Raw genomic sequence first — 26,355 nt, 5'->3', positions numbered from 1 at the left:
CACAGGCTTTTATAAATATATAGTGCACATTGTGAACAGAGATTTACATACATGAGCAAATATTAACACAACAAGTTAATTAAGACTTTAAATAAAAAAATAAAAAATTTGAATAAGTATTTTGATGAATTAAAACCAAAAAGTGAGTTTTTTGTGTATAATGCGATGGATTTTATTTGTTTTGTACACCTGTAAATACACATTTAGATGCTTTAGAGCTGCTCATTCATCCTTAAACACCGCATCACGTTATGGTTCTTAATGCTCATCATATCGATCCAATTAATATGTATTTATGTTATAATGAGGGGCCACAGTTCATATATCTGTCTTCAGATATATAGGGTATTGGGGTAAGAGCACAAAAAGGAGTAAATAAAGTGATCCGGAGGCAGAAGAATGTGACCTCCCCAAAGGTTACCACTCTGTGGCTCACATATGAACAACATACCAATCTACTACACACTACACACTACACATACACACACACTACACACTACACACACACACACACACACACACACACACACACACACACACACACACACACACACACACACACACACACACACACACATAAATAATGAATCACTAATGCTTATAATTCTTTTTTTGGCTTGAACACATAATCTGATGAGGGCCTTCAAGGTGAATAATAAAAGATTAAATTCTAATGATTATTAACTTTTCACACTCATTTACATTTGATTTTCGTCTCATCCACTCTCATGCTCAAGTTGAACCACCTCAGTTGTTGGTTTATTGACAATAAATTGCTCAATGTTGCATTTTCACACAAACTCTAACGCATGCACCGGCTTTCATGTGTCAGGAGTCCCAATCCCTTAACCCCGCGCTGGACTGTAAACATCCAGGTGATAAACATGTGTTGAGGGAACTAGTTGACAATGGATCACAATCATGTTGCTTTGACACCAACCCTCACACAGATCTGAAATATACCCTTTAATGCGTTTTATAATAGGATTTCGCCAAAAAGTCAATGATGATACTGAGGATTCACTTTTTAATTCTGGGTCTTTATTTGTTCTCCTGTTCACATGAGACAAGACAGCAGAAACAAATCAAGTCTGACTTGCTTTTAGCAAACTCGACTTGTTTATATGATAGCCTACGATGCCATTGTCCTCCATAACTAGGTCATCCTCCACCACCAGCTATATAGCCTTCTTCTGGGCGGAGATCACAGACAGTAAATGTAGGTACAGCAGTTCCTGAATATTTAAAAAGGCATAGAGATGAAGCAATAAATGACAAAGTAAAGCTGGCGTGGCCGTGGCATTAATAACTAATGGGTGCACCAGTGAGTTATAGGCTGCCGCCGTTGTAATGAAAGTGTCATTGCAAATCAGCAGTTGTCCGAGGTTATTATTATTTATGCATAATTGATGCCGGAAACCACAAGGAACGTGTCTCACCCAACAAAACCCCAACACCTTGGGAGCAAAGACGCTGGAGTCAACATGAAGTAAAGGTCACAGAGGAGAATATGCCCCTGGGCTGAGATTTACATTGTGAAGGGAGGGAAGGGGGGGAGGGGCATTGTTTAACCACACACACACATACACACACACACACACACACACATCTGTAAACAGAAGGTTAACTACAACACACGAGACAGATTACATTTTTTGAAGTGTGCGTTCGTTGAGCATTAGTGGAATGAAAGTCTTTTCATTAAAGTTAAGCTTTATCTTTTCCATTATAGTCTAAACTCTATCTGTCGTTCATTAATTGTTACTAAAAACTTGCCAGACAGTATATGTAATGAACTGTATATTAAGTTGTGTTGTAATTCATCGAATACGAACACTTTCGGATTCCACAAAATCTTCCGTTATGCAGATATTCAATATCCATCATACAGTATTCCTAATTTAGATACAATATTTGGGATTTCAAATATATCACATATATATTTAGAATTGTTTCTTATTTTAGAGATGTCTAAAAATGATTTAACAATTTTGACGAAAGCTATATTGTAGTTAAAGGCATTTTTAAAATTGTTTGTATAAAATTGACATACAGAAATCTGCCAGCTTCTTGACCCTAGTATAATAATTGAGGAATTTAGGAGCAGTTATTGGAAAAGAGGGCAATTTCATACGTCATTTAATAAGTTATTAAAAAAAATCCACAGCCTGTTTATATCAATAGCATAGCTTGCTATTATAATATTAGAACTTCTCATTTACTGCTCTACGAAAGAGACTTATTCAAGTAATGACCCCCTGAATTCAACCTCACCTTTAAATTGATGAGATATTAGTGGACAAATAGACCTTTAATAATGCACAATGTCCATCAATTTTTCATAAATCTCGTCTCAACCAAAGTTGCGTTCAAAGTAGCTGGGAATTGTTAAACTTTTCAAACAAAAGAGCAACTATTCACAATAAATGATGAAAGTCACCGGTGATATAGAACCTAACTTAAACTATTCGCTATGGCTGCAGTTACAACTCGTTTGATAAAACCATTCAGCCAAGAATATCCTGCAATGGCGCGAATAAAGATATAATATCCTCTTTCTCTAGGTGTTCTCGAACGCCTCACGTCTCTAGCTGCTGACGTCATCGTTCAGCGCCCAATGAAAACGCGCAACGAAGTCTTGGCGGAGACGTACCCGGAAATGTATATAGATTCCAAAAGCGGACAGGTTTTTTGGGGGGTTTTAGCTTTTATTTCTCCTCTTTAAGATATATATTTTTTTACCAAGTCGTAGTAATGCAAACGTGGAGTCTCGTGTCGCTTTGTGTGCTGCTCGGCCTGGTTGTGAGATGGGGTGTTTCCTTAAATTCATATTCAGGTAGGAAGAGCGGGCAGTTTACCGTCAACACGCCGCACCGGTTCAGAGTAACGGCTGTCTTCTTCTTCTTCGCCGCCAGCATTGTTTATTTCATTGTTCCTCATTTAATTAGTGATAGAATATTAAAGTAGTTTCCCCCCCACGTATCATAAGGGTCGCTGTTAGCGTCGACATAGCTGGCCAAACCGTCGTGTGTGTGTGTGTGTGTGTTTGTGCGCATGCGCGTGGTTAAGTCAATCAGGTGTAGTTTCCCATTCATGAGATTTAACGGCGGAATGACGTAATGATGTTTCTCTCCAGGGGAGGGGAACCCTCCCATGTTCGGCGACTACGAGGCTCAACGGCACTGGCAGGAAGTGACGTACAACCTTCCGGTCCAGGAATGGTCAGTTCTGAAGTTTGTTTATACTCAGTGGAGCAAGTTTGAGAAAATACTTTTTTGGGGGGCGTTGACAGTGACTGGAAATTGATGACGTCAGAAAATCACCCCAAAAAAATAACACAATTTAAGATGATACTCTTTTTACTCTATATACCGGTTATCAGGGTAGGAAATGTACATATTTACATACAGAAAACATAAAGCATATTATATTGTGTTCTTATTTATTTGTGGTTGTTTATTGTTATTACATTTTTTTTAACGACTTAACAAAACATATTTCTTAGTTTTTTAAATAATTTAAAATTATATTTATTGATATATAACTAGTACAGGCAATACAGATAGTACAGACACAACAAAAAACATAAATCATATGATATTGTGTTCTTTATATGTGGTTGTTGTTTTTACATTTTTTAAACAACTATTAACAATTATAACATATTTCTTAGTTTTTTAAATAATTTAAAATTATATTTATTGATATATAACTAGTACAGGCAATACAGATTGTACAGACACAACAAAAAACATAACGCTATTAAATTATCAGAATTATGGAGGCATTTGTTGCCCCTCCTCGTGATATCAGGGGCACCATTATATTTCTAGGGGCAGTTTTGCCCTTTGCCCTCGTGTGTTTCCGACGCTGCCGGTAATGTATACGTATGCATTGTTAAACAAATTTAAAGGGAACAATGAGGAATCCCGGATGTCCACCTTGCATCCTCCATTGGTCCTCCCTCCTAATTTGTCTGACACTTCCACAGTTTTTAGATGTGGAAACAACAACGTGTTTTATACTCATCCAGGTACTTCAACACCACTGAGAATGACTTGAACTACTGGGGTCTTGACTACCCGCCTCTGACCGCCTACCACAGCCTGATCTGTGCCTACGTGTAAGTGATTTATGTTATTTAGAGAGTATCTACTGTATTATGTTCTACTTTCTAAGCGTGCATGTCATTTTAGGATGCTTTAATATCTATATTGTAAAAATGTGTTTTATGCTATACCCAGGGCAGCTATTTATATCTTTTTTCGGGGGCTATTTTTGCCCGCACTGAGTGAAATCCAGGAGAATTTAAAAATTAATTGGGACCACTTTTTGGAACATGTTAAAACATAATAAATATATATATTTAGGCTTACAGTATATGAGCAATTGTCATAAAAATGGCAATAATAAGACTATTAGGCAGTAGTCTACAGATTAAAAGTGTTTTCTTAGATTTTTTAACAAAAAACATACAGAAAACATAAATCAGACTGTCATATTCAATTTTATTCCCATTTATTTGTTTTTATTTATTGTTATTTAAACAAATATTAACAATTATAACTTATTTATTTTTCTTCTTATAATTCAAAATTATATTTAATTCTCTCCTGACGATACCTATGTGTTCCTGCAGAGCCAAGTCCATAAACCCTGACTGGGTGGAGCTTCACACATCCAGAGGTTATGAAAGTCCAACGCACAAAGTGTTCATGAGAGCCACAGGTACAGTACCGAGAGGAAAGGCACTGAAGAGCTTCCATGAGCGAAACCTCGAGAATATTTAACTTATTTTTGGGCTCCTACGCAGATTGGAAGGATCTGGAATCAGATTTTTTTAACGGAAAATGTGGATTTTTGAAGTAGAAAAAAATGAGATCCAATATGATATGGTTCTTTGTTCTTTTTCAGTCCTGGTGGCAGATCTGATGATATTCATCCCTGCTGTGGTGTTATACTGTTTCTATCTGACTGATGGCTCCTCTAAAAAGAAGGTAACACAGGCAGCACTAGAACCGGATATCCCAGCATGCATTGCCTTTTGCTCAGTGTCCTCAGGGCACTTTATACATTGATTTAAAGAAAGCACTTACTTTATTTTGAGATTTTTGTCACGCAATAAAGTCTGCCATATTTTATCAGATGATTCAAATGTATAAAACATAACATTTAATGCATTATTGTATAATATTAACATGGAATGTTGAAATATTTGAGTTTTAAATGCTCCTCTTCTGCAGGTGTCCACTGTGTTCTGCTTCCTGCTCTACCCCGGCCTGATTCTCATCGACTACGGACATTTCCAGTATCCTTTTATGCAAAGGTGCATTTAATACTATTTATTCACCGTATTATGGGACATCATCAATAACTTCCTGTGAAATACTGACCTTTTTTTAAAAGTAGCAAAGCTTGGCTTTAAAGTCCCAATCCTAATAGTCTCAGTAGGAGTAGCAGCTCAAGTTAATAATATATTCTATATATTTTCATCACTCTTTTGTTGTATTGATTTGACAATTTAAAATGTTATTTTTAATGATATTTAAAATATTTAAAAAAAACTTGTAAACCGAAATTGTATTACTTTAGATGTGTACTCCCAGATGAGGGTCTTTTAAATCCAATTTATATAATATAATATCCATTTTACATCTTTATATGTATTAAGGCTCGCAGAATCAGTAACTTTGTTTAAATCGCTTCTTAAAACCCATTTTTATAGAATAGCTTTTAAGTGTTTTTATGCAGTTCTTTGGCTCCCCTAATTTAGTTAGTTTTAATTTTAATTTACGTTTTAAATTTTATATTTGTATCTTACTATTCTATTTGTTTTGCCTTGATTCTCTGTAGAGCCCTTTGTAAACTTTGTTTTTAAAGATGCTATATAAATAAAGTTATTATTATTATTATTATTATATGAGCGGTTTCTCTCTTTATTAGAGATTAAATAGAAAATAAACATTAGCTGACATTGGACACAGTTATTTTGATGTAATGTATGCCGTGTCCTGTTATTCACACCAGCGCCCTGAGCTGTTTACCTCCACCGGTCTTGACCCGGAGACCCCGTTGTACCACGAGGACATTGACCTGAACCAGAACCAGGTACAACGGGGTGAGCCTGGGCTTGGCCCTGTGGGGGGTCCTGGCTCTGGGCCTGGGCTGGGACGCATTGGGCTCCGTGGCCTTTAGTCTGGCTCTCAACTACAAGCAGATGGAGCTGTACCACGCTCTGCCCTTCTTCTGCTACCTGCTGGGGAAGAGCCTCAAGCTGGGCCCGGCGGGCCGAGGGTGAGTCCAGGGCGTCTCGTATTTTATCTTCAACGCTATGACTTCAGGTGGCAGAAACTGTATGTTTTCAACGATGTCATCCTTCCACTAACTGGGTTTTTTTCCGCACACGCTCTTGATAATGATCGTTATCATGAAATCGGCATGTGCATTTTTTTGAGATCATTTTAGCGGCTCCTCAGTCTGTCCATGCACCTTTTGTAAAGAGTCAAAGGTCAAGCCACGGTTCACTGAGAAGTTATTGTATTTTATTGAAATGTATTTAACCAGGAAAACCTTAATTGAGAGATTAAACTTCTTCTTTACACGAGTGTCATGGTTGAGACGGCGAGTAGCACATTAACCAGTTTTAGACTGGCAACACAAAACAGTGACGGACAATAAAAAAAGAAAAATGTGTTTTTTAGATCGTAGCTTGAGTAAAACCCTAAACTATGACTCAAGTCATCATCTCCCAGTTCACACAGGTGCACACACCTCGACACACATCGACACAATGAAGAGAATCATGTGAGAACCGACTGAAAAAAGAAGTGCAGCAAAATGGAGGATATGTCATTTTAATCAAACGTCAACGTATAATACACTCAATTAATTAAGATCACACACAGAAACGAGGAGGAGCCAAAAATGGTTCTTCAGAGTGATGCCATAGAAGAACCATTTTTGGTACCCCAAGGAACCTTTCAAACCAGGGTTCTTTAAAAAACATTTTCCTAAAATAGTTCCTCAAAGAACCTTAAAAAAATGGTTCTTTAAGGCACCATTTTTGGTTTTGCAGAGAACCTTTAAAACCAGGGTTCTTTAAAGAACCATTTCCCTAAAGACTTCTTCAAAGAACCTGAAAAAAATGGTTCTTTAAGGCAGCATTTCTGGTTCCACCAAGAACCTTTAAAACATGGTTCTTTAAAGCACCATTTTTGGTTCTGCAGATAACCTTTCAAACCAGGGTTCTTTAAAGAACTATTTCCTTAAAGAGTTCTTCAAAGAACCTATAAAGGTGTCTCAAAGAACCTTTAAAAAATGCTTCTTTAAGGCACCATTTTTGGTTCTGCAGAGAACCTTTCAAACCAGGGTTCTTTAAAGAACCATTTCCTTAAAGAGTTCTTCAAAGAACCTATAAAGGTGTCTCAAAGAACCTTAAAAAAAATGGTTCTTTAAGGCACCATTTTTGGTTCTGCAGAGAACTTTTAAAACCAGGGTTCTTTAAAGAACCATTTCAATCAAGAGTTCTTCAAAGAAAAACTCTTTAAGGAAATGGTTCCTTAAAGAACCTATAATGGTGCCTCAAACATAAAAAAAGGTTCTTCAGTAGGTGATGGTTCTTCGTGGAACCATTTAAGAACCATTACTCGTCCGTGTGTAATTTATGTATACAAGGCGGCCATTAGATTATTCTCAGGATTATCCTTGTGTCCCTGAAGGCATCGTTACTCGACCGTTTCACCGTCAGGCGACACCGTTCTGTCGCTCTGTGTCGGGCGAGGAGCTCGGAGCGGATCTCGACGTGACGTCGGTCCACGAGCCGTCGGAGCGACGGAGGCGGTCCGATCGGAGGCCGTGACCACCGGCGCCGTGTTCAAGATTCAAGATGTTTTATTTGTCACATACACACACAGGGTGTGCAGTGAAATGAAAGTGGCAATGCTCAGCAGGAATGTGCAAGGGCAACAAGTACACACTATTTACAATAAAAAACAACACAATATTTACAGTACAATATTTACAGTAAGTGTGTGTGTGTGTGTGTGCCTAAGAGGGGCAGTTGTGTGGGTCTATGTGGGGGTCCTGGTGAGGTCGGAGTTCACAGTCCTGATGGCCTGAGGAAAGAAACTCCGTCTCAGTCTCTCTGTTCTTGCAGCGTGACTACGGAGGCGCCTGCCTGACCGCAGCAGCTGAAACAGTCTGTTGTTGGGGTGGTGAGGATCCTTCATGATCCTGCCGGCTCTGGTTCTGCACCTCCTGGTGTACAAGTCCTGCAGGGTAGGGAGTCAATAGTGCGTTCAGCCGAACGCACTACTCTCTGCAGAGCCTTCCTGTCCTGAGCGGAGCAGTTGCCAAACCTGGCTGTGATGCTTCCTGTCAGGACGCTCTACAGCTCCAGAGTAGAAGGACTGAAGGATCCTCTGGGAAACTTTAAATTTCCTCAGCTGCCTGAGGTGGTAGAGGCGCTGCCTTGCCTTTCTCACCAGAGTGTCTGTGTTCGTTGACCATGTCAGATCCTCGGTGATGTGGACTCCCAGGTATTTATACCCGCTCACCCTCTCCACAGTAGTCCTAATCCCCAGTGGTGAGTACGTCCTCTGTTGTTGTACCCTCCTAAAGTCCACAATCAGCTCCTTAGTTTTGGTGACATTCATGATGAGGCTGTTGTCCTGGCACCAGAGTGACAGATCAGCAACTTCCTCCAGGTAGGCCTTCTCGACGTTGTCGGAGATCAGGCCCACCACCACTGTGTCATCCGCAAACTTGATGATGGTGTTGAGCTGAACCTGGCCACACAGTCATGTGTGTACAGGGAGTACAGTAGGGGCTGAGGACGCAACCCTGGGGATCCTGTGTTCAGGGTGAGGGATTTGGAGGTGTGTCTGCCCACCCTGACCACCTGTGGCCTGGCGGTCAGGAAGTCCAGGATCCAAGCACACAGGGGGTGTTCAGTCCCAGCTCAGTCAGCTTGCCGGCCAGTCTGGAGGGACTATGGTGTTGAAAGCTGAACTATAATCAATGAACAGCAGTCTCACATAGCCCCCTCTGGCTGTCCAGATGAGAGAGTGTGGTGTGCAGTACCTGGGAGACAGCATCACCCGTGGATCTGTTTGGGCGATAAGCAAACTGCAGCGGGTCCATGGAGGAAGGGAGGAAGGCGCAGATGTAGTCCTTTATCAGCCTCTCAAAGCATTTCATGACCACCGAGGTGAGGGCCACCGGTCGGTAGTCATTCATACATGCTGGAGAAGCATTCTTGGGCACAGGGACAATAGTGGATCTCTTGAAGCAGGCGGGGACCACGGACTCAGCCAGGGAGAGGTTGAATATTGTGGTGAACACTGGAGCTAGCTGGTTAGCACAGGTCTTCAGTACTCGCCCAGATATGCCATCTGGACCTGCAGCTTTCCTGGTGTTCACCCTCAACAGAGCCCTCCTCACACTGTGCTCGGTCACAGAGTGTGTTTATCTAGTAACGATGTACCGAGGGCATGCGGCGGCAGAGGCAGAGCGGGATTAAGAGGGCCGGGGGGGAGATATGTCCAGATGACACCGCGGCCATGCCCAAACTCCTCAGCTATGCTGCGTGTGCAGCCGACCCCCACGCCGAAGACGTTCAGCTGATGCACGGCTTTCACTGCATTCCTCGGCAGCCGGGTCACATCCCGCATTTAGGACTCGCACACAGAATCTAAACTTCTTCTTTTCTTTTTTTTTGTTGGGAGTACACTACCGTTCAAAAGTTTGGGGTCACTTAGAAATGTCTTTATTTTTCAAAGAAAAACACAGTTTTTTCAATAAAGATAACATTAATCAAAAATCCACACGATACATTGTTAATGTGGTAAATGACTATTCTAGGTGGAAACGTCTGGTTTCTAATGAAATATCTCCATAGGTGTATAGAGGCCCATTTCCATCAACTATCACTCCAGTGTTCTAATGGTACATTGTGTTTGCTAATCGCCTTAGAAGACTAATGTCTGATTAGAAAACCCTTGTGCAATTATGTTAGCACAGCTGAAAACAGTTATGCTGGTGATATAAGCTATACAACTGGCCTTCCTTTGAGCTTGAAGTTTGAAGAACAAAATTAATACTTCAAATATTAATCATTATTTCGAACCTTGTCAATGTCAATGGAAGACACAAAATTGTCTGGATGACCCCAAACTTTTGAACGGTAGTGTACACTTCCGGCTCTCGTCTGTTTTGTATTTTCCGACCTATTTCTTCGTTATCGATGGTATATCTGTATTTTTGTGACGCAGGTTTTTGCTGTTGATGAGAGTTTCCTTGGCGGTGTTGGTGACCTTTGCCCTCTGCTGGCTGCCCTTCCTGTCCGGCCCCGGTGACGCCGTGCAGGTGGTTAGGAGGATCTTTCCCGTGGCTCGCGGCTTGTTTGAGGTACAGTAGAAGTTTGAGAAGCTCGAGGCAATCATCTAAGAAGAATAACAAAGAAGAGGAATAGTTCCTCCCGATAGATCAATAAACAGGCTACCCAATGTACCACCAGCGAGACATGACATCATATGATTCATGCGGGTCAAATGTCACTTTCTTAGAAGCCTTCCTTGAGGTGGTGCAGATGTTTCACCTCCTCTTTGTCATTCCTTTCTTTGAATCAATTTTTATTTAAAGTTTTTTTACAAGCTACACATGAACAGACAATGAAAAACAACATCAAATAAAATAGAGATACAGAAAAACACGGACATAAATCATCATCCTCCATATTTTACCTACGATAACAAATGTATTTATATCATTCTTACCATTGTTTTATTCTGAAATTCATCCGGGCTGCTTGTCTTTGTGCATAACACTTGTATATCCCAGGAAACGTTCAGATATTCATGAATATATGGGACTATTGTTATATTAATTCAAAAAATTGTCAAAACTGTAAAAAAAAAAGTCACAAATGTTTTATTTTTTTAGTTTCCGAGATGAAATATTTGCGGCCATCTTTTTGTTATTAATGAGGTGTGTGTGTGTGTGTGTGTGTGTGTGTGTGTGTGTGTGTGTGTGTGTGTGTGTGTGTGTGTGTGTGTGTGTGTGTGTGTGTGTGTGTGTGTGTGTGTGTGTGTGTGTGTGCTAAACATAACTCAGCGGTTTCATTCACACATCAAATTAAAGGGCCGCACACAAATAAAATAATTGGAGGTCGAGGAGAGTCATAAAAAAAGGTGATGGGTTGTCAGTCAATGTATTTTTTTTTTTATAACTTGCGTATAAACTCTTTAATTTATAAATAACTATTTGGTTATATTTTCCATAAATATATTATTATAGAGGACTAGAAATTCAGTCCCCCCTTTTTCAATGATGTCATACACTCGTTCTGGTCTCCTTGATATGATCAGTACATCACCATTTAGGATCCTTGGATCAATGAAGCTTCATTTTCAAGTTTCAAGTTTTTATTGTCACATCCCCTTTTATACAAGTATAATCGGTTCGTGAAATTCTTATGTGCAAAACACCCGACAGCAGTAGCAGACTAAAAAAGAATAAGAATGAGAATAAACTATACAATATCCACACAAAAAAAAGAAGAAAGTATTAACAATATATATATAAAACAATGTAATAGAATATACATCATGGCAATATATATATATAAAACAATGTAATAAAATATACACTTTTTGAGACTATATATATATATATGTATACATACAATATATATATACAATATATATATATAAACAATGTAATAAAATATACACCATGGTATTCACAGAATATGTTCTGGTGTGGGTCTCAGTCCTTGTTCAGCAGCCTGATGGCCTGACTGAAGAAGCTGTCCTCAGTCACTTGATACTTGGATCGCCTGCCTGACGGTAGATTGTGATTGATTGATTGATTGGCTCCTTTTTGGATATCAGTACATGGTGTAAGCAGCAGCGTGAGGGTGGTGTCTACGGGCTACGTCAATACGGTGTCATTTCAAAAGGTGATGTTTCGTGACGTGATGGGCGAGGGATCATGTTGAAGAGAGCGAGGCCGGTTGGTATTATGGGATGTCCTTGGCGACGTCGTGGAAGTTTTCCTAGGAAGTGACATTTCTCGAAAAGGAGTTAAAGCCCTTTTTCAATTTGAACAATTTGGCTTTGACCAGTGATGTGAAAGTCAAACGCAACCAATGTGGCACTCCTCATGACACACACACACACACACACATGGGCTCCGGTGAACTACCCCCCGCCCCTCCCCCGCCCCACTGCTTAGCCGGGTGGGGAAATGGATACCCCGCGGGATCAAAGAAAACAGTGGAATAAAATGAAGGAAAGGTCAGGAGATCAGTTTCACTCTATCTCTGGGAGGTGTCGGGGTTCGGGACGTACAGCGGTGGGATATATAGATAAATCAGAATAATTTATGGCCCGGGTGTTTTCAGCACTTCATAGCGGAGCCGTGTTCTAGCCTTACGCGGCGAGGAGCGGCAGAGGGGCAGCGAACGCCTCATTTTAAAACGGCGTATCGGAGCACATCCGACAACTGTCGCCTCATGCCAAATATCTTTTGGAGAGCAAGTGTGATCTACAGTTTCATAGCGTGTGCACACACAGACACTACCGCTCAGAAGTTTAGGGTCATGTAGAAATGTCCTTATTTTTCGAAGAAAAGCACTATTTTTATAACATTAAATGAATCATAAATACTCTCTCTACATAGTTAATGTGTACATGACTATTCTCTGGTGTTTAATGAAGTCTCTCCAGAGGTGTGTAGAGGCCCATCTCCAGTGTTCTAATGGTACATTGTGTTATCGCCTTAGAAGACTAGCGGAGGGGTAGAAAACCCTTGAAAACCCTTTTTATGTGAGCGCAGCTGAAAACAGTTATGCTGGTGAGATAAGCTATAAAACTGGCCTTCTTTTGAGCCACAAGAAGAACAACATTAATATTTACCATAAAAATCATTATTTATAACCTCCTCAATGTCTTGACTAGATTTTATATTCATTTTGCAATACATTTGATAAATAAAAGTGAGAGTTTTCATGGAAAACACAGAATTGTCTTTTGAACGGCAGTGTATATTCATATGCTGCAGTAAGTCAGTCGTTGGAATAAGATATTAATGTGTGTGTGTGTGTGTGTGTGTGTGAGACTGACAAGCTCAGGGGAGGGCCTGAAAAAAGTTTGCTGCTCCCCCCTCCCCCCCCTCTCCGTATCACCTCCTGTTGTCCTGGTCCCCCGAGGTGGCACCCAACCACGAGGGGTGTCACGGATGTGAGGCGTAATTGAACAGTCTCCCCCGGTGGGGGGGGGGGGGGACGGGGGACAGCAGATGGCAGTATTTGTTCAACGCAAATGATACAAGCATAATACACAGGGGTGTGAGAGACACTACCCTCCCCCCTGTGAGAGGCGGCGGCCGGGTCGAGTCGGCCCCGGACCGATAGAGAAGTTGTGCGAGCGTCAGCAACACGCCGCCGCCGGCCGAGGGGTGTGAGGCGGCGGCGGTCGCGGTGGCTTCAGGGGCAAAGAGCGGTTGTAAGTTTACCCACCGAGCTGCATTCTGGCGTCTCACGTTGCCGCCTTGCTCACACACACCAACAAAAAAAATAGAAAAATGGCACCAAATGCTTCTCCCTGTGAAATTCCAGGCCAGTTTATAGGTGAAGGAGCCCCCCCCCCCCACCCACCATTCATGTGTTGCCCCCAGGCGGGGCGTTCAGGAACATTCCCAGAGACCGTGATGTGGGGGCCGAGACGACGCAACACCCCGGACGGGGCCCGGCGCTGCTGACCAGGCGGCCTTTTTAAGATCCACACAGCTGTGTGCTGTGAGCAGCTGTAGCACAGAGGAGAGAGAGGGAGGAGGAGGAGGAGGAGGAGGAGGAGGAGGCCAGGAATAGTTTTACTTCTTTCTGTGTTTTTTTTAAACACGGCCACACACTCGAACCATTCAGTCTGAATCGTAAAGCTAATCCACGCACGCCGCGTCTCCGTGTGATATCGTGGTCGGGCTCGATATCATCTGACCCTCTCACTTAAATCAACTGAATATCAGATTCTCTTGTAAAACACGAGTACCTTTAATCCTGGTATTACGGCTGTCACATGTCTATGTTATTCAAATCTGATTTTAAAGGTTATTTAGAATAATAAATAATCCTCGTTTTCAGCTTCCCAATGAGATGATGTTTCTTCTTTTTAATGGTTTTCTATCATTGTAAATTTGTCAGAAAATATTTACATTTTAATTATTTAAATATTTTGTATTATTTAAATATATAAAATATTTAAAGGCATCACTGCAGGAATAATTGGCAGATTATTTGAGAATTCAAAAAGTTATTTGCAGCCCTTGTTTTCAGTAAAATGGAGAATTGTCTTAACACGTTGACTTTATATATATTTCCCAGCAGCACTTTCTATCTGCTGGTTATGCAGAACCTTGACCTTTTGACCTTTGGGGGTCACCACATTTGCAAATACGTCCCACGCTTTGTCTGACGGGAGTCAATTTACGACCGAGGGTCAACGTGCAAATCTCTGGAATGTTTTTTTTCATTTATTTTTATTGCACTTTCAATGGAGGAAATACTTATTCTGAGCTATGCCACTGATGTGCTTTCCCCCTCGCCGGGAACTCTGGGTATTTTCTTTTTATACACGGGGCAACAAGACGTCTTGAATTCAAACATGCTTCTGAGTGACATCACTTCTAATTTTGTGTGTGTGTGTGTGTGTGTGTGTGTGTGTGTGTGTGTGTGTGTGTGTGTGTGTGTGTGTGTGTGTGTGTGTGTGTGTGTGTGTGTGTGTGTGTGTGTGTGTGTGTGTGTGTGTGTGTGTGTTTGCAGGATAAGGTGGCCAACACATGGTGCAGCTTGAACATCCTGATAAAGATCAGATCCATTCTGTCCAGCGACTCCCAGATCTACCTCAGGTACCCCCCCCCTCCTCTCAACAAAGTGTCACTTCATCCTCCAGCCTTTCCTTCTCTCTCTCTTTTTGCATTATCTTTTTTATTATCTATTCACCCCCCCCCTCCTCCTCTCAAAAAAGTTTCACTTCCTCCTCCATCCTTTCCTCCTCTCTCTTTTTTTGCATTATCTTTTTTATCTATTCACCCCCCCTCCTCTCAAAAAAGTTTCACTTCATCCTCCATCCTTTCCTTCTCTCTCTCTTTTTGCATTATCTTTTTTTATTATCTATTCACCCCCCCTACCCCCCCCCCTCCTCCTCCTCTCAACAAAGTTTCACGTTGTCCTCCATCCTTTCCTCCTCTCTCATTTTTTGCATTATCTTTTTTATCTATTCACCCCCCCCTGCCCCCTCCTCTCAAAAAAGTTTCACTTCATCCTTTCCTTCTCTCTCTTTTTGCATTATCTTTTTTATCTATTCATCCCCCCTCCCCCCCACCTTCCTCTCAAAAAAGTTTAACTTTACCCTCCATCCTTTCCTTCTCTCTCTCTTTTTGCATTATCTATTCCCCCCCCCCATATGTATTTTCTTGTTGTTGCTCCTTTTCATTTGCTGGGAAAGCGGCGCTCGCCCGAGGGAACGAGGACTGTGATCCAGCCCGGGTGGAAATTAAATCATCCCCCCTTTTTATATCGAAATGAAAAGACGGAAACATGTTTTCATAAATATAGACGGAAGCGGAGTAAATCGATCTGATTTCCTTGAATGGATGTTATGGATTATGTGCTTTTTAATAAATGATAGACGGGTTAATCATGCCGTCAGGGGAGGAGGGAGGAGAGAGAAGAGAGGAGAGACACTTATGACATTCATCTAGATTTCCTCGGCACACCATCGGAGGAAACCTTCAAGGGTTTCTGGACGGAAGTTATTTTGACTAAACGCTGAGCGCCCGCTCTGTTAATGATGAGGAAACAGGCGCGGCGGAGCCGCTCGAATAACCCGGCGCGCTAAATTTAGGAATCCAAGTTGGACCCTTTTCCTCCCAGACGGCTCGGTCTGGGGATGGAGTTGGAAACGAATGAGAAAAAAAAAACACTTGTCTTTAAACCGCAAAGCCCTGCCCTAAACATGACACACACACACAACTACTATCTATCTTCCACTATCTCTTGCGGAGTTTGTACGGTCATGGAAAACCTGCAAACGTCCTGGAATGAAATAATAATAAAATTGTTATTTCCATGCCTGGAAAAGTCCTATAGAAAAAGAAAATCACAAAAGTTTTGTAAAGATCATGGAAATTACATAAATGTTTCTTCTTTTAATCTAAACTATTGTCTCATTTGAGTCATTTCAGGTGATTTTGTTTGGTCATGTAAATTTGGTTTAAAGCCCTGGACACCCATTGGTCAATGTGTGTGTGACCCCTGTTCATTGGTCAACGTGTGTGTGAACTCTGTCTTGTCTCTGTGTCAAAGTACAAACACATTGTTGCCCTCATTCACATTCACACCGACACAGTCACTCTCTTCCGGTGACTCTCTTCCTTTGGCTTTGACCCATTAAAATCTGATTTATCTCGTGTAACGTTCCTTTTTTTTTCTTCTCAAAGTGGCATCATAATCATGTTATGACAAACGGGTGTTCAATATGTTCAAACCTGCAAATCCACGTTTTGTTGTTGACTTTTATTACGTTTATTTTATACAGCCCAATATCACAAATTCGGAATTTTCCTCTGGGGGCTTTACAATCTAGACACATGTGACATCCCTGACCTTTGACCTCACATCGGATCAGGAACAACTCTCAAGAAAAAAACTAAATAAACTTTCACTGGTAAAAAAGGGAAGAACCCTTCAGGAGAGCAACAGAGGAGGACTACAATCTGATTTGATACTTGACCCGTCTACTGCGGTGTCGTTTAAAAAAAAAACATATGTATATTTAAGTCGTGCTCATGTGAGATAATCCTAATTCTAGTGTGCATTGTGTTTTCAGTTTGGCCTGCACGCTCCTGGCAGTCCTCCCGTCCAGCCTCAGACTGTTGAGCAAGCCGACCTTCTGGCAGTTCAAACTGTCCTTGGTTAGTAGCATCCACCTGTTGTCATGGCGATAACACGCTGAATGTGTACGGACCCCCCCTTTACAGACAGGGAGGGCCTGTTCTCTCATTTGATCACTTTACTCTGTCTAAAATAATATATTCATATACATTATTGATGCATCCATTTATACATTTCTAATTCTTCCTGCACTGTGGTTATGACGTACATCGTTCTGTGTGCTTTGAGTTGCGTACAAGCATTTTATACTTTTTTAAAATGTATTTATCGGCTCGTCCCGCCCGTGTATCGGGGCAGATTTATTATTTTTCTCTATTAAAAAGTATGTTCTCCCTTTTTTAGGCAAATTCCTCTCTGGCGTTTTTCCTCTTCTCCTTTCAAGTTCACGAGAAGTCCATCCTCTTGGCCGCCTTGTGAGTACAGAGCAACACTTCCAACTCATAATAATAATAATCCATTTAATTAATAAAGCGCTTTTTAAGGTACTCAAAGACACTTTACGTGTTGCATTCATACACCGTAGACACAAACAATTCAGAGTAAAGTGTCTTGCTCAAGGACACATTGTCTAGGGCGGGGATTGAACCCCCGCCACACACACACGGTTTATGTCCTGCAGATTGTTAATGAGTTGAATATGCGCACTTTGTAAAAGTGACATCATCCTCCTGTCGTGTGCTCCTCTCTCTGCAGATGGACAATCTATTTAGGGCTCGTTCACCTCTGTCATCATAATCTGTGCCACTCAGACACAAAAGCAGCGCTGCCAGTTTCCGTCTAACTGCAGATGTCGGCATAAAATAAATCCTAAAATGTGATTAATTACCATTCACCTGCATATATATGTAGGTACAGGCTTCACTCTGTACCTACACATTAATATATATATTTATATATATATAATATATATATATTAACATTATATATATTTTTTAATATTTATATATATATACATATCTATACATTTATATTCATATTTATATATATATATATATATATATACATTTTTTATATATATCAATTTATATATATATATTTATATATATAATAATTCAAACTTGTATAGCGCTGTCTAAATACACAAAGACGCTTTTATTTATATATATATATATATATATATAAAGCTGTGTAGGTACAAAGTGACGCCTGGCAAAAGGTCTGACAGCGGGGGGGAACGGTTTCTCGATCAGCGCTCATCTATTAATCTAGATTAGGGTAGATTGTTGCTTTATTAACTATTGAGTTATACCTCCCACCTGTCCGCCTGAATCAATCAGTAATGCATGTCCAGGGATTAGCAAAAGAATGGCAAGGCGGCAGCTCTGGGCATTTGGACTTCAATTCAGTTTATGTTATATAGCCCAATATCACAGTCCACAAGGAGAGAGAGAAGAGGATGTAGGTGCTCAGTGTATCCTAAAACACCAGCAGGGCCGTGGCAGGAGGCTTCAGAACCGGCCAGGTCCAATGGACCCCATGAGACGTGAAGTCACACAGACTCCGGGAGGAAGTAGAGTCAATAATGTGTGATGGAGAGATGGAAATTCATCCATAAGGAGAGAGAGAAGGGGAGATGGGTGCTCAGTGTATCCTAAAATCATGAGGTCATACTTTTTAAGTCTTCCATCATGAATTTGTATGTATACACACCAGGGCAGTTACAGTAAAAAGCACATTCACAGGATGTCAGATAAAGTGGTTCAACACTTGACTGCCTTGTGAGAGACTGTCAATAATTGATTGACGTTAATATGATACACGCATCGCTTCACATCCACTGCGACCTCACGTGGCCTCACTTCCTGTCTTAATGCAACATGATGCTCAATGGTGCTCACTGCACAGTGTGTTTCACTGTGAGTGTGTGTGTGTCCAACTGTGATGTGTTCAAGGCCCGTCCTCCTCCTGCTGAATGACCTCCCCCTGATGGTCATCTGGTTCCTGCAGGCCTCGACGTTCAGGTGAGACGCGCCGAGCCGGGTCTTATTATTTTACCTCGGAGCTTTTTAGGTTTCGGATTCATGGAAACGTGTTTGTGTTGTTGCCATGTGGGGAACACATCGAGGATTTAACTTGAGTTTGAGCCATTACTGGTGAAGATTTATGCCATTTATATGGTTTTTTTTACGATGTAATCGTCAATCAAGAAGTAGAAGTAGTAGAAGATGTATATTTGCATATATGCATATACAGGACTGTCTCAGAAAATTAGAATATTGTGATAAAGTTCTTTATTTTCTGTAATGCAATTAAAAAAACAAAAATGTCATGCATTCTGGATTCATTACAAATCAACTGAAATATTGCAAGCCTTTTATTCTTTTAATATTGCTGATTATGGCTTACAGCTTAAGAAAACTCTAAAATCCTATCTCATAAAATTGTAATATTTCCTCAGACCAAGTAAAAAAAAAGATTTATAACAGCTGAGTGTTTGTCAAGGCTCAGGAAACCCTTGCAGGTGTTTCGAGTTAATTAGACAATTCAAGTGATTTGTTTAATACCCTACTAGTATACTTTTTCATGATATTCTAATATTTAGAGATAGGATATTTGAGTTTTCTTAAGCTGTAAGCCATAATCAGCAATAAATCAGAATAAAAGGCTTGCAATATTTCAGTTGATTTGTAATGAATCCAGAATGCATGACATTTTTGTTTTTTTAATTGCATTACAGAAAATAAAGAACTTCATCACAATATTCTAATTTTCTGAGACAGTCCTGTATATACACTACCGTTCAAAAGTTTGGGATCACTTAGAAATGACTTTATTTTTCAAAGAAAAGCACTGTTTTTTCAATAAAGGTAACATTAATAAAAAATACACTCTATACATTGTTAATGTGGTAAATGACTATTCTAGGTGGAAACGTCTGGTTTCTAATGAAATATCTCCAGAGGTGTATAGAGGCCCATTTCCATCAACTATCACTCCAGTGTTCTAATGGTACATTGTGTTTGCTAATCGCCTTAGAAGACTAATGTCTGATTAGAAAACCCGTGCAATTATGTTAGCACAGCTGAAAACAGTTATGCTGGTGATATAAGCTATACAACTGGCCTTCCTTTGAGCTTGAAGTTTGAAGAACAATATTAATATTTCAAATATTAATCATTATTTCTAACCTTGTCAATGTCTTGACTATATTTTATATTCATTTGATAAATAAAAGTGTGATTTTTCATGGAAGACACGAAATTGTCCCGGTGATCCCAAACTTTTGAACGGTAGTGTATATATATATATCCATATATATATGGATATGACCACCTTTTCTATTTCTGCACTCTTATAGTTTTGACCCAAAATATTTGGGCTGCAACTATTGACCTGTCAATTATTTTTACCGGCAAGATACTAACACAATACAAAAACAATTCTGACCAGATTTGCCCTTAAAATATCCAGGGTGCCACATATGTAAATATGTACTTATGTATGTGCATATATATGTATTTATGAATATATATATATATGTATGTATATATATATAAATATACTTATATGTGTGTGTATATATGTATGTATGTACATATATGTACTTATGTGTGTGCATATTTATGTATGTATAATGTTTTGGTCTGACTTCCACCAGCTGTCGTTGAATTCTTCCGGCAGCACTAATTGTTGTGCGTGTGGTTTAGCGTAAGGATATCTGCGGATTACGCGGCATAGTCGGCATGCCGGCCGTCTAAGTGTGCGTCGCGTAGGGGACAGGAGGTCATTCTGACATGGACTTCCACATCATCTGCCTCCTCCAGAGACGCCGCTTCAAGAAATCTGTTGTGTCTTTGCAGAATTGTCTGAATGAATAGCTCAATGCTGCCAGCCTGTTTTTTTTTAAATTGACAAAGTGTGTATTTTCCAAATTGTGAAATATTTATCTCCTGAATGGATTTTATTTTTGGGAGTAAAAATGTGAATGAGTGGTTTCTTTTGTGAGTGGATGCTTTTTTTGAAAATTTTTAACAAGCTTGGGTGATGTGTGATTTACTACGAGTCAACTGTTGTTGTTGTCCGTGCTCCCTCTGCTAAACTAAGATACGCTCGGCATGGATGTCATCTCTCCCCGAGGAACTGTGAGAAGCCATGTGCTTCACTGTGTTGCCAACGTTATACTAAACAATAACAACGTAATGTTGGACATGTGTCAATTAAATAAGAAAAAAAACATAATTCTATGTATTTTTAAAGTGTATATATCACAGCTCCAGCTACACGTTCCCGGCTTATGTTGCACCCTTAAAGTGAACTGATCCGAAACTCAACGGTCTTCTGTTTTGAAACTTTTATTTAAGACCTTCCCGGTTAAAACAAGCATACGTTGTTTTGTCTTCAGCCTGCTTACTGCACCTGCCCTTCACACGCCCCTCTCTTAAAGGGACAGCGCCCTCTTAAAGAGACAGCGCTCTCTGAAAGGGACAGCGCTCCCTTCTCTTAAAGAGACAGCGCTCCCTTCTCTTAAAGAGACAGTGCTCCCTTCTCTTAAAGAGACAGCGCTCCCGTCTCTTAAAGAGACAGCGCTCCCTTCTCTTAAAGAGACAGCGCTCCCGTCTCTTAAAGAGACAGCGCTCCCTTCTCTTAAAGAGACAGAGCTCCCCTCTCTTAAAGAGACAGCGCTCCCTTCTCTTAAAGAGACAGAGCTCCCCTCTCTTAAAGAGACAGCGCTCCCGTCTCTTAAAGAGACAGCGCTCCCTTCTCTTAAAGAGACAGAGCTCCCCTCCCAGACAGTGCCCTTCTCTTAAAGAGACAGCGCTCTCATCCAAAGGGTCAACAAGGTTCTCAATAGATAGGAACAATACATGAATTAAACTTAAATACACATTTGAAGTAAATTATTAAAAAATGGACGCAGTTATATTAAATGGGTAATACATATGACGTAACATATTTCAGGGTGCTACACCTACTCTGTTTAGAGTCATTAAACATGGGTCTGGTTAGTGTATATAACAGCAGACATCGACATCTGTGCTCATTAAACGTGCCGTTGTTCTTGCTCTCGTCCCCGCGGGCAGCATGCTGCCTCTGCTTCTGAAGGACGGGCTGCTGGCGCCCTACGCCGTGACCTCGCTGGCCTTCCTCTTCTTCAGCGTCTACCTGCTGTCCCCGCTGGAGACCTGTTCAGAGGACGAGTTGAGACTGGGAGCCTACCACAAGCTGCTCTTCTGCCTGCCCAGACTGGACCTGGCCCGGATTGTGAGATGGACGGTCAGTGGAGCCGCCGCATGGTCCAACAACCAACACCGATTTAACGACACCTGTGTTGCCACCCGGCTGAGTCAAAGTCGTCTTTACTGTCACTTTTTCCATTTGCGCAAATATACAGAAAATCTGAAAGTTGTTCTCTCTTGTCCAACATAAATTGTTTTGTAATAACAATAATAGTAATAAAGTAAATTAATTAAGTGCATGAATGGCTAACAACAACTAAAAACATAATGACAACATATACATTATTAAAATTAAGTTGAATTAAGAACTATAAAAACTTCACGCCTGTAAATATAAATGACATAACAGCATAAAAACCAACTATACGAACAATCAAATAGGGAAGGACCGAAATCCATGAATCCATAAATAATCATTCTCCATATTGAACCTACTATATCTATCTGCAGTTTTTATAGAAGTTATTCTGCATAAAGAGACATACAGCATGTTGTTTAACTGCTAACTGTAATTGTTGTAGGTCAAGCTGCAGAGTTATATTAAAATCTGAAATCCAAAATATTTGTACAGGAGGCAGTAATTCAATTAATGTCATTATGGTTGCCGCTCTAATTGGCTGCCAATAAAACAAAGGTCACGCAGATTGCTTGATGCTTAACACAGACGGGGAGGGCAGCAGTGTAGGTCTTTATCTTGGTTTTTATCTTGGTTTTTTTCCATCAACCTAAGCAGCACGCAGGATTAATTTTAAAGCTACTGTGCACAGGAAATCTATTTGATAATCGCCATCTTTAAAAATGATTCTAATGCCATGAAGTGTTGTTTTTAGAGACAATCCCAGTAAAAAAAATAGCTGTAATCCATGTCTTCACCCTTTTAATCTCATTGTTAGCAGGTCAGTTGGCACCAGTGTCCGTCTACCACGGTGTCTTTCCTTGATTTGACCACTAGGGGTCGCCAGAACCCCAAATCTTCTAATCCTACAGCATAAAGCTTTTGTGTTTTTTTAACCCTCCTGTTCCCTTTGGGGTCAATTTGACCTCTTTCAATGTTTAACGTCTCTAAAAAAATCATTGACTTTTTTGTTTGCTTCATATTTCATGACTTTTCCTAATTTATTGGGGACAACTGGGAAAACATAAAATTCACACGATGAGATGTTTTCAATGTCCTGAACACAACTTTAACGCATCGGTGTTCTTTGGGGTCAATTTGACCCCAGACTGTTTTTCACTGTGTAAAACATATAAGAAATCTCAACTTTTTTATTTATTTAAAGGGCTATTTAGGTAATCAACAAACAAACACAAAGTACCTGACACTTAAACGTGGGAAACAATATTAATTCTAATCATTTTCTGGAGGTTTTAATTGCTGTGGTAAAAAAAGGGTAAAAGATTCTAGTACATTTGAAGGTAACAGGAGGGTTAAAACATGGGTTTCCTTTTGCTTCTGGCTTAATGAAGGCAAAAGTGGGGGTTTAGTGCAGAGGAGGATGCATTTGTAGTAAGACTAGTGGCTGAGTAAGACTAGTGGCTGAGTTTCAAAGAGGCACAAAATATTGCAATCGTGTGAGAAGATCTACCCCCCGACCGTATAAATACACATCACGTGTCCGCCCGCCGTAAGTTGTGTTAGCTGTCCGAGGTTGTGTGTGTGTGGGGGGGGGGGGGGGGGGGATGAAAGCCGAAGAATAATTTCTCACTCATTTTAAGTTTCCACCGCGCCTGTAAGCGTCTCACCCTGCCGGCCCCCCTCAGCGACAGGAGGGCCTCCTCCGGTACGCCGTCGGGAGGTCAAGAGGAGGGGTCTTTTTATAGCGCGTGTCATTAACACAGGTTCGCCTGGATATATTTATTTACACAAGCAGCGTAAATAGCGAGAGCCCCTGTCGGCGATAAGGTTTCATGGGTTTTGGGGGTGCCCCCCCCCCCCCCGAGGTGTTTCCTGCATCTTACCTCCGGCTCGTAAAGCCCTTAATGCACACGTGAATGAACTAATAACTCGCACCGGCAGCTCCGTGAGAAGGCCGACAGGAGGGCGAGACTTTTTATAGCAACTCTCAAATGTCCAATTGTGCTGCAAGTCGTCCGGCGACGATGCACATGCGATGTCATTCGAGAGCTCGGTCTCATTAATTTAGTCGATATTGATATTATAGTTTCCGACGATAACAGTTTGTTCCTGGCCTCGGGTGACCGGTCCCCTTTTTTCATGGTTTTTACGAGCAGGTCATCACAAAATAAGAGTTTGTCGATGTTAAAGGGAAGTCTCTGCGATTTACATTTGAGTCCAGAGGAGAGGTCGAATTTAAGGAACGCTGCGTCCTTTTATTTGACATAATGCAACTTGTATTAATTCAATTCAGCTTATTTTTATATAGCCCAAAATCACAATGTGCCTCTGAGGGCACATACGACATCCCTGACCTTTGACCTCACATCAGAGCAGAAAAAAACTCCCAAAGAAATATACAAAAAAAATCTTTTCAAGGGTAAAAAAAAAAGTGACGAACCCTTCAGGAGAGCAACAGAGGAGGACCCCTCCTCAGGAAGGACAGAATAGACGTCATGTGACCAGAATGAAGCGTTATAGAGTCACATAAACACATCAATATGTATGAATAGTTTGTATTAGACCTCCACGTCTTTTTAAAAATCCACCTTTTTTTTCTCAAGCTGACGTTTAGTCTCTCCGTTTCCCCTCAGTCCCTGAAGTCGTTTTGTGTTTTCCTGACTCGCTCTGATCGTGCGGTCATGTGACCCCCTCCGTCCGCCTGTGTTTCAGTTCTTCATCAGCGTCGCAGTCATGGCCGCCGTGAGCGTCCTGACCGTCGCTCTGGATCCTCCGCCGCACCTCCCCGACTTGTTCCCCGTGTTGGTGTCTTCCGTCGCTTTCGCGCACTTCTTGGGGACGTTCGTCTATTTCAACGTCGTCCAGTTCAGCGAAGCACCGGCGAGGCGGAAGAGCCAGAAGAAGAGCAACTGACGACGGTGAGATGCCCTGAAACGGCCCTCGTATCGCTTCAGGGAAGCTCGTGTCACACTGTGGGTTACGACTACTCTTTATGGACATACATGCGTCTTCTCATCATGACCCCACTGCGACTACTCAAGAACATTAATTGGCAACAATCAATTAAAGTTAAAAAAATGTTTTGAAAAAACCCGATGTTGGAAGGTTCTGAGAGTTTTCTGTTTTTCTTTCCCTGCGTTGGAGTAAACTGAACGTCTTTGTTTTTTGTTTTTGTTTTTTTATTGTCCAAATGTATTAGCCGAGAAAATAATCAGCAAATTAACGGTTCAGGTAAATAATCATTACATGCAGTCCAACACAAATACTTCTTAAAGGGCCCCAAAAAATCCGTATTTTACAAGATGGCACCTCAGAGGACGTAAAAAAATAAAAGGAACGGATATACGGATCAAATAAATTCATGAATCGGTCGCTTCTTCTACTAAATCTCCATCAGAATGTTTGGTTGGTCCATTGATACTCAACTCTTAAACCACACTATTGCCGGTTAATCAGACGAGTACAAACAGACAGGCAGTGGCCTCGGATGCCTATGTGTCTGTATGCTAACGCTACAACAATAACAACACCTGTTGAGCGGTTGAGTTGTGGTCAAGACCACGGAGAGAGGTGTCCCTTTCATCCCGCGGTCACTTTTAAATCCACAGTTTGTGTTGCCGCTCGACTTAATGATATTCGAAGGTGTTCCTGTTATTTTGTCCACCCTCGGTACCTACGCTTGGTGTTGTGTGATTAATCCGCGTACCAGATGGGACCGGTCCCAGGTCTAGAGCGGTGACTGTTGATCATAATTCATGTTTTTTCTTTTTTACGGTTTTATATTTTATATTTTTTTGTACAATCCTCGTTTTTTGTGCGAAAATAAATAAAATTCCTCCACTGACTTTTTAAAAAGCGAACACCAAGTTTTATCGCCACGCTGTTAAAATTATTTAATTTTGAGCAGCTTCATATAAACTGTCTACATTTACCAAGTAGTCCGCTAAATCACCCGGCAACAGTCGGGCAGAGACAGAGCCAATAATTGGACAGAAATTATATCTTTCTAAGCTTTTACTCAACATCATTAAATATTCATTACGAGTCCTATACAGCGACTAGAAAGAGCCCCTGCACAAAAGAATCTGTTCATTTAAAACAAAAAAACCAGCGACGGGACCGGCCTTAAAAAAGAAAGAGATGATGGAAGG

The 26,355-nt window shown here is 40.8% G+C and overlaps 1 protein-coding gene across 1 annotated transcript; it reads left to right on the top strand.

The window, feature by feature from the left end:
- The first annotated feature begins 2,655 nt into the window (after nt 1–2,655).
- Nucleotides 2,656–26,070, top strand: alg6 (ALG6 alpha-1,3-glucosyltransferase). The gene is made up of 14 exons (XM_056415190.1): nt 2,656–2,836; nt 3,137–3,221; nt 4,034–4,123; nt 4,640–4,728; nt 4,915–4,997; nt 5,244–5,308; nt 6,109–6,294; nt 10,272–10,407; nt 14,819–14,904; nt 16,887–16,971; nt 17,294–17,364; nt 18,844–18,912; nt 21,973–22,165; nt 24,917–26,070. Exons 1-14 carry the CDS (start codon nt 2,755–2,757, stop codon nt 25,115–25,117), a joined length of 1,521 nt encoding a protein of 506 aa, XP_056271165.1. The 5' UTR covers nt 2,656–2,754; the 3' UTR covers nt 25,118–26,070.
- The last annotated feature ends 285 nt before the right edge of the window (nt 26,071–26,355 follow it).

Source organism: Pseudoliparis swirei, chromosome 5 (assembly GCF_029220125.1).
Source record: "Pseudoliparis swirei isolate HS2019 ecotype Mariana Trench chromosome 5, NWPU_hadal_v1, whole genome shotgun sequence".
Lineage (NCBI taxonomy): Eukaryota > Metazoa > Chordata > Actinopteri > Perciformes > Liparidae > Pseudoliparis > Pseudoliparis swirei.
This window is presented reverse-complemented; position numbering and strand designations above follow the sequence as displayed.

Bases quoted from the DNA above. Each gene is read 5' to 3' on its own strand.
- alg6 (XM_056415190.1), top strand. From the start codon at position 2,755: ATGCAAACGTGGAGTCTCGTGTCGCTTTGTGTGCTGCTCGGCCTGGTT. The intron at 4,998-5,243 runs GTAACACAGGCA...CCTCTTCTGCAG, and splicing joins ATGGCTCCTCTAAAAAGAAG to GTGTCCACTGTGTTCTGCTT. The intron at 10,408-14,818 runs GTACAGTAGAAG...GTGTGTTTGCAG, and splicing joins TGGCTCGCGGCTTGTTTGAG to GATAAGGTGGCCAACACATG.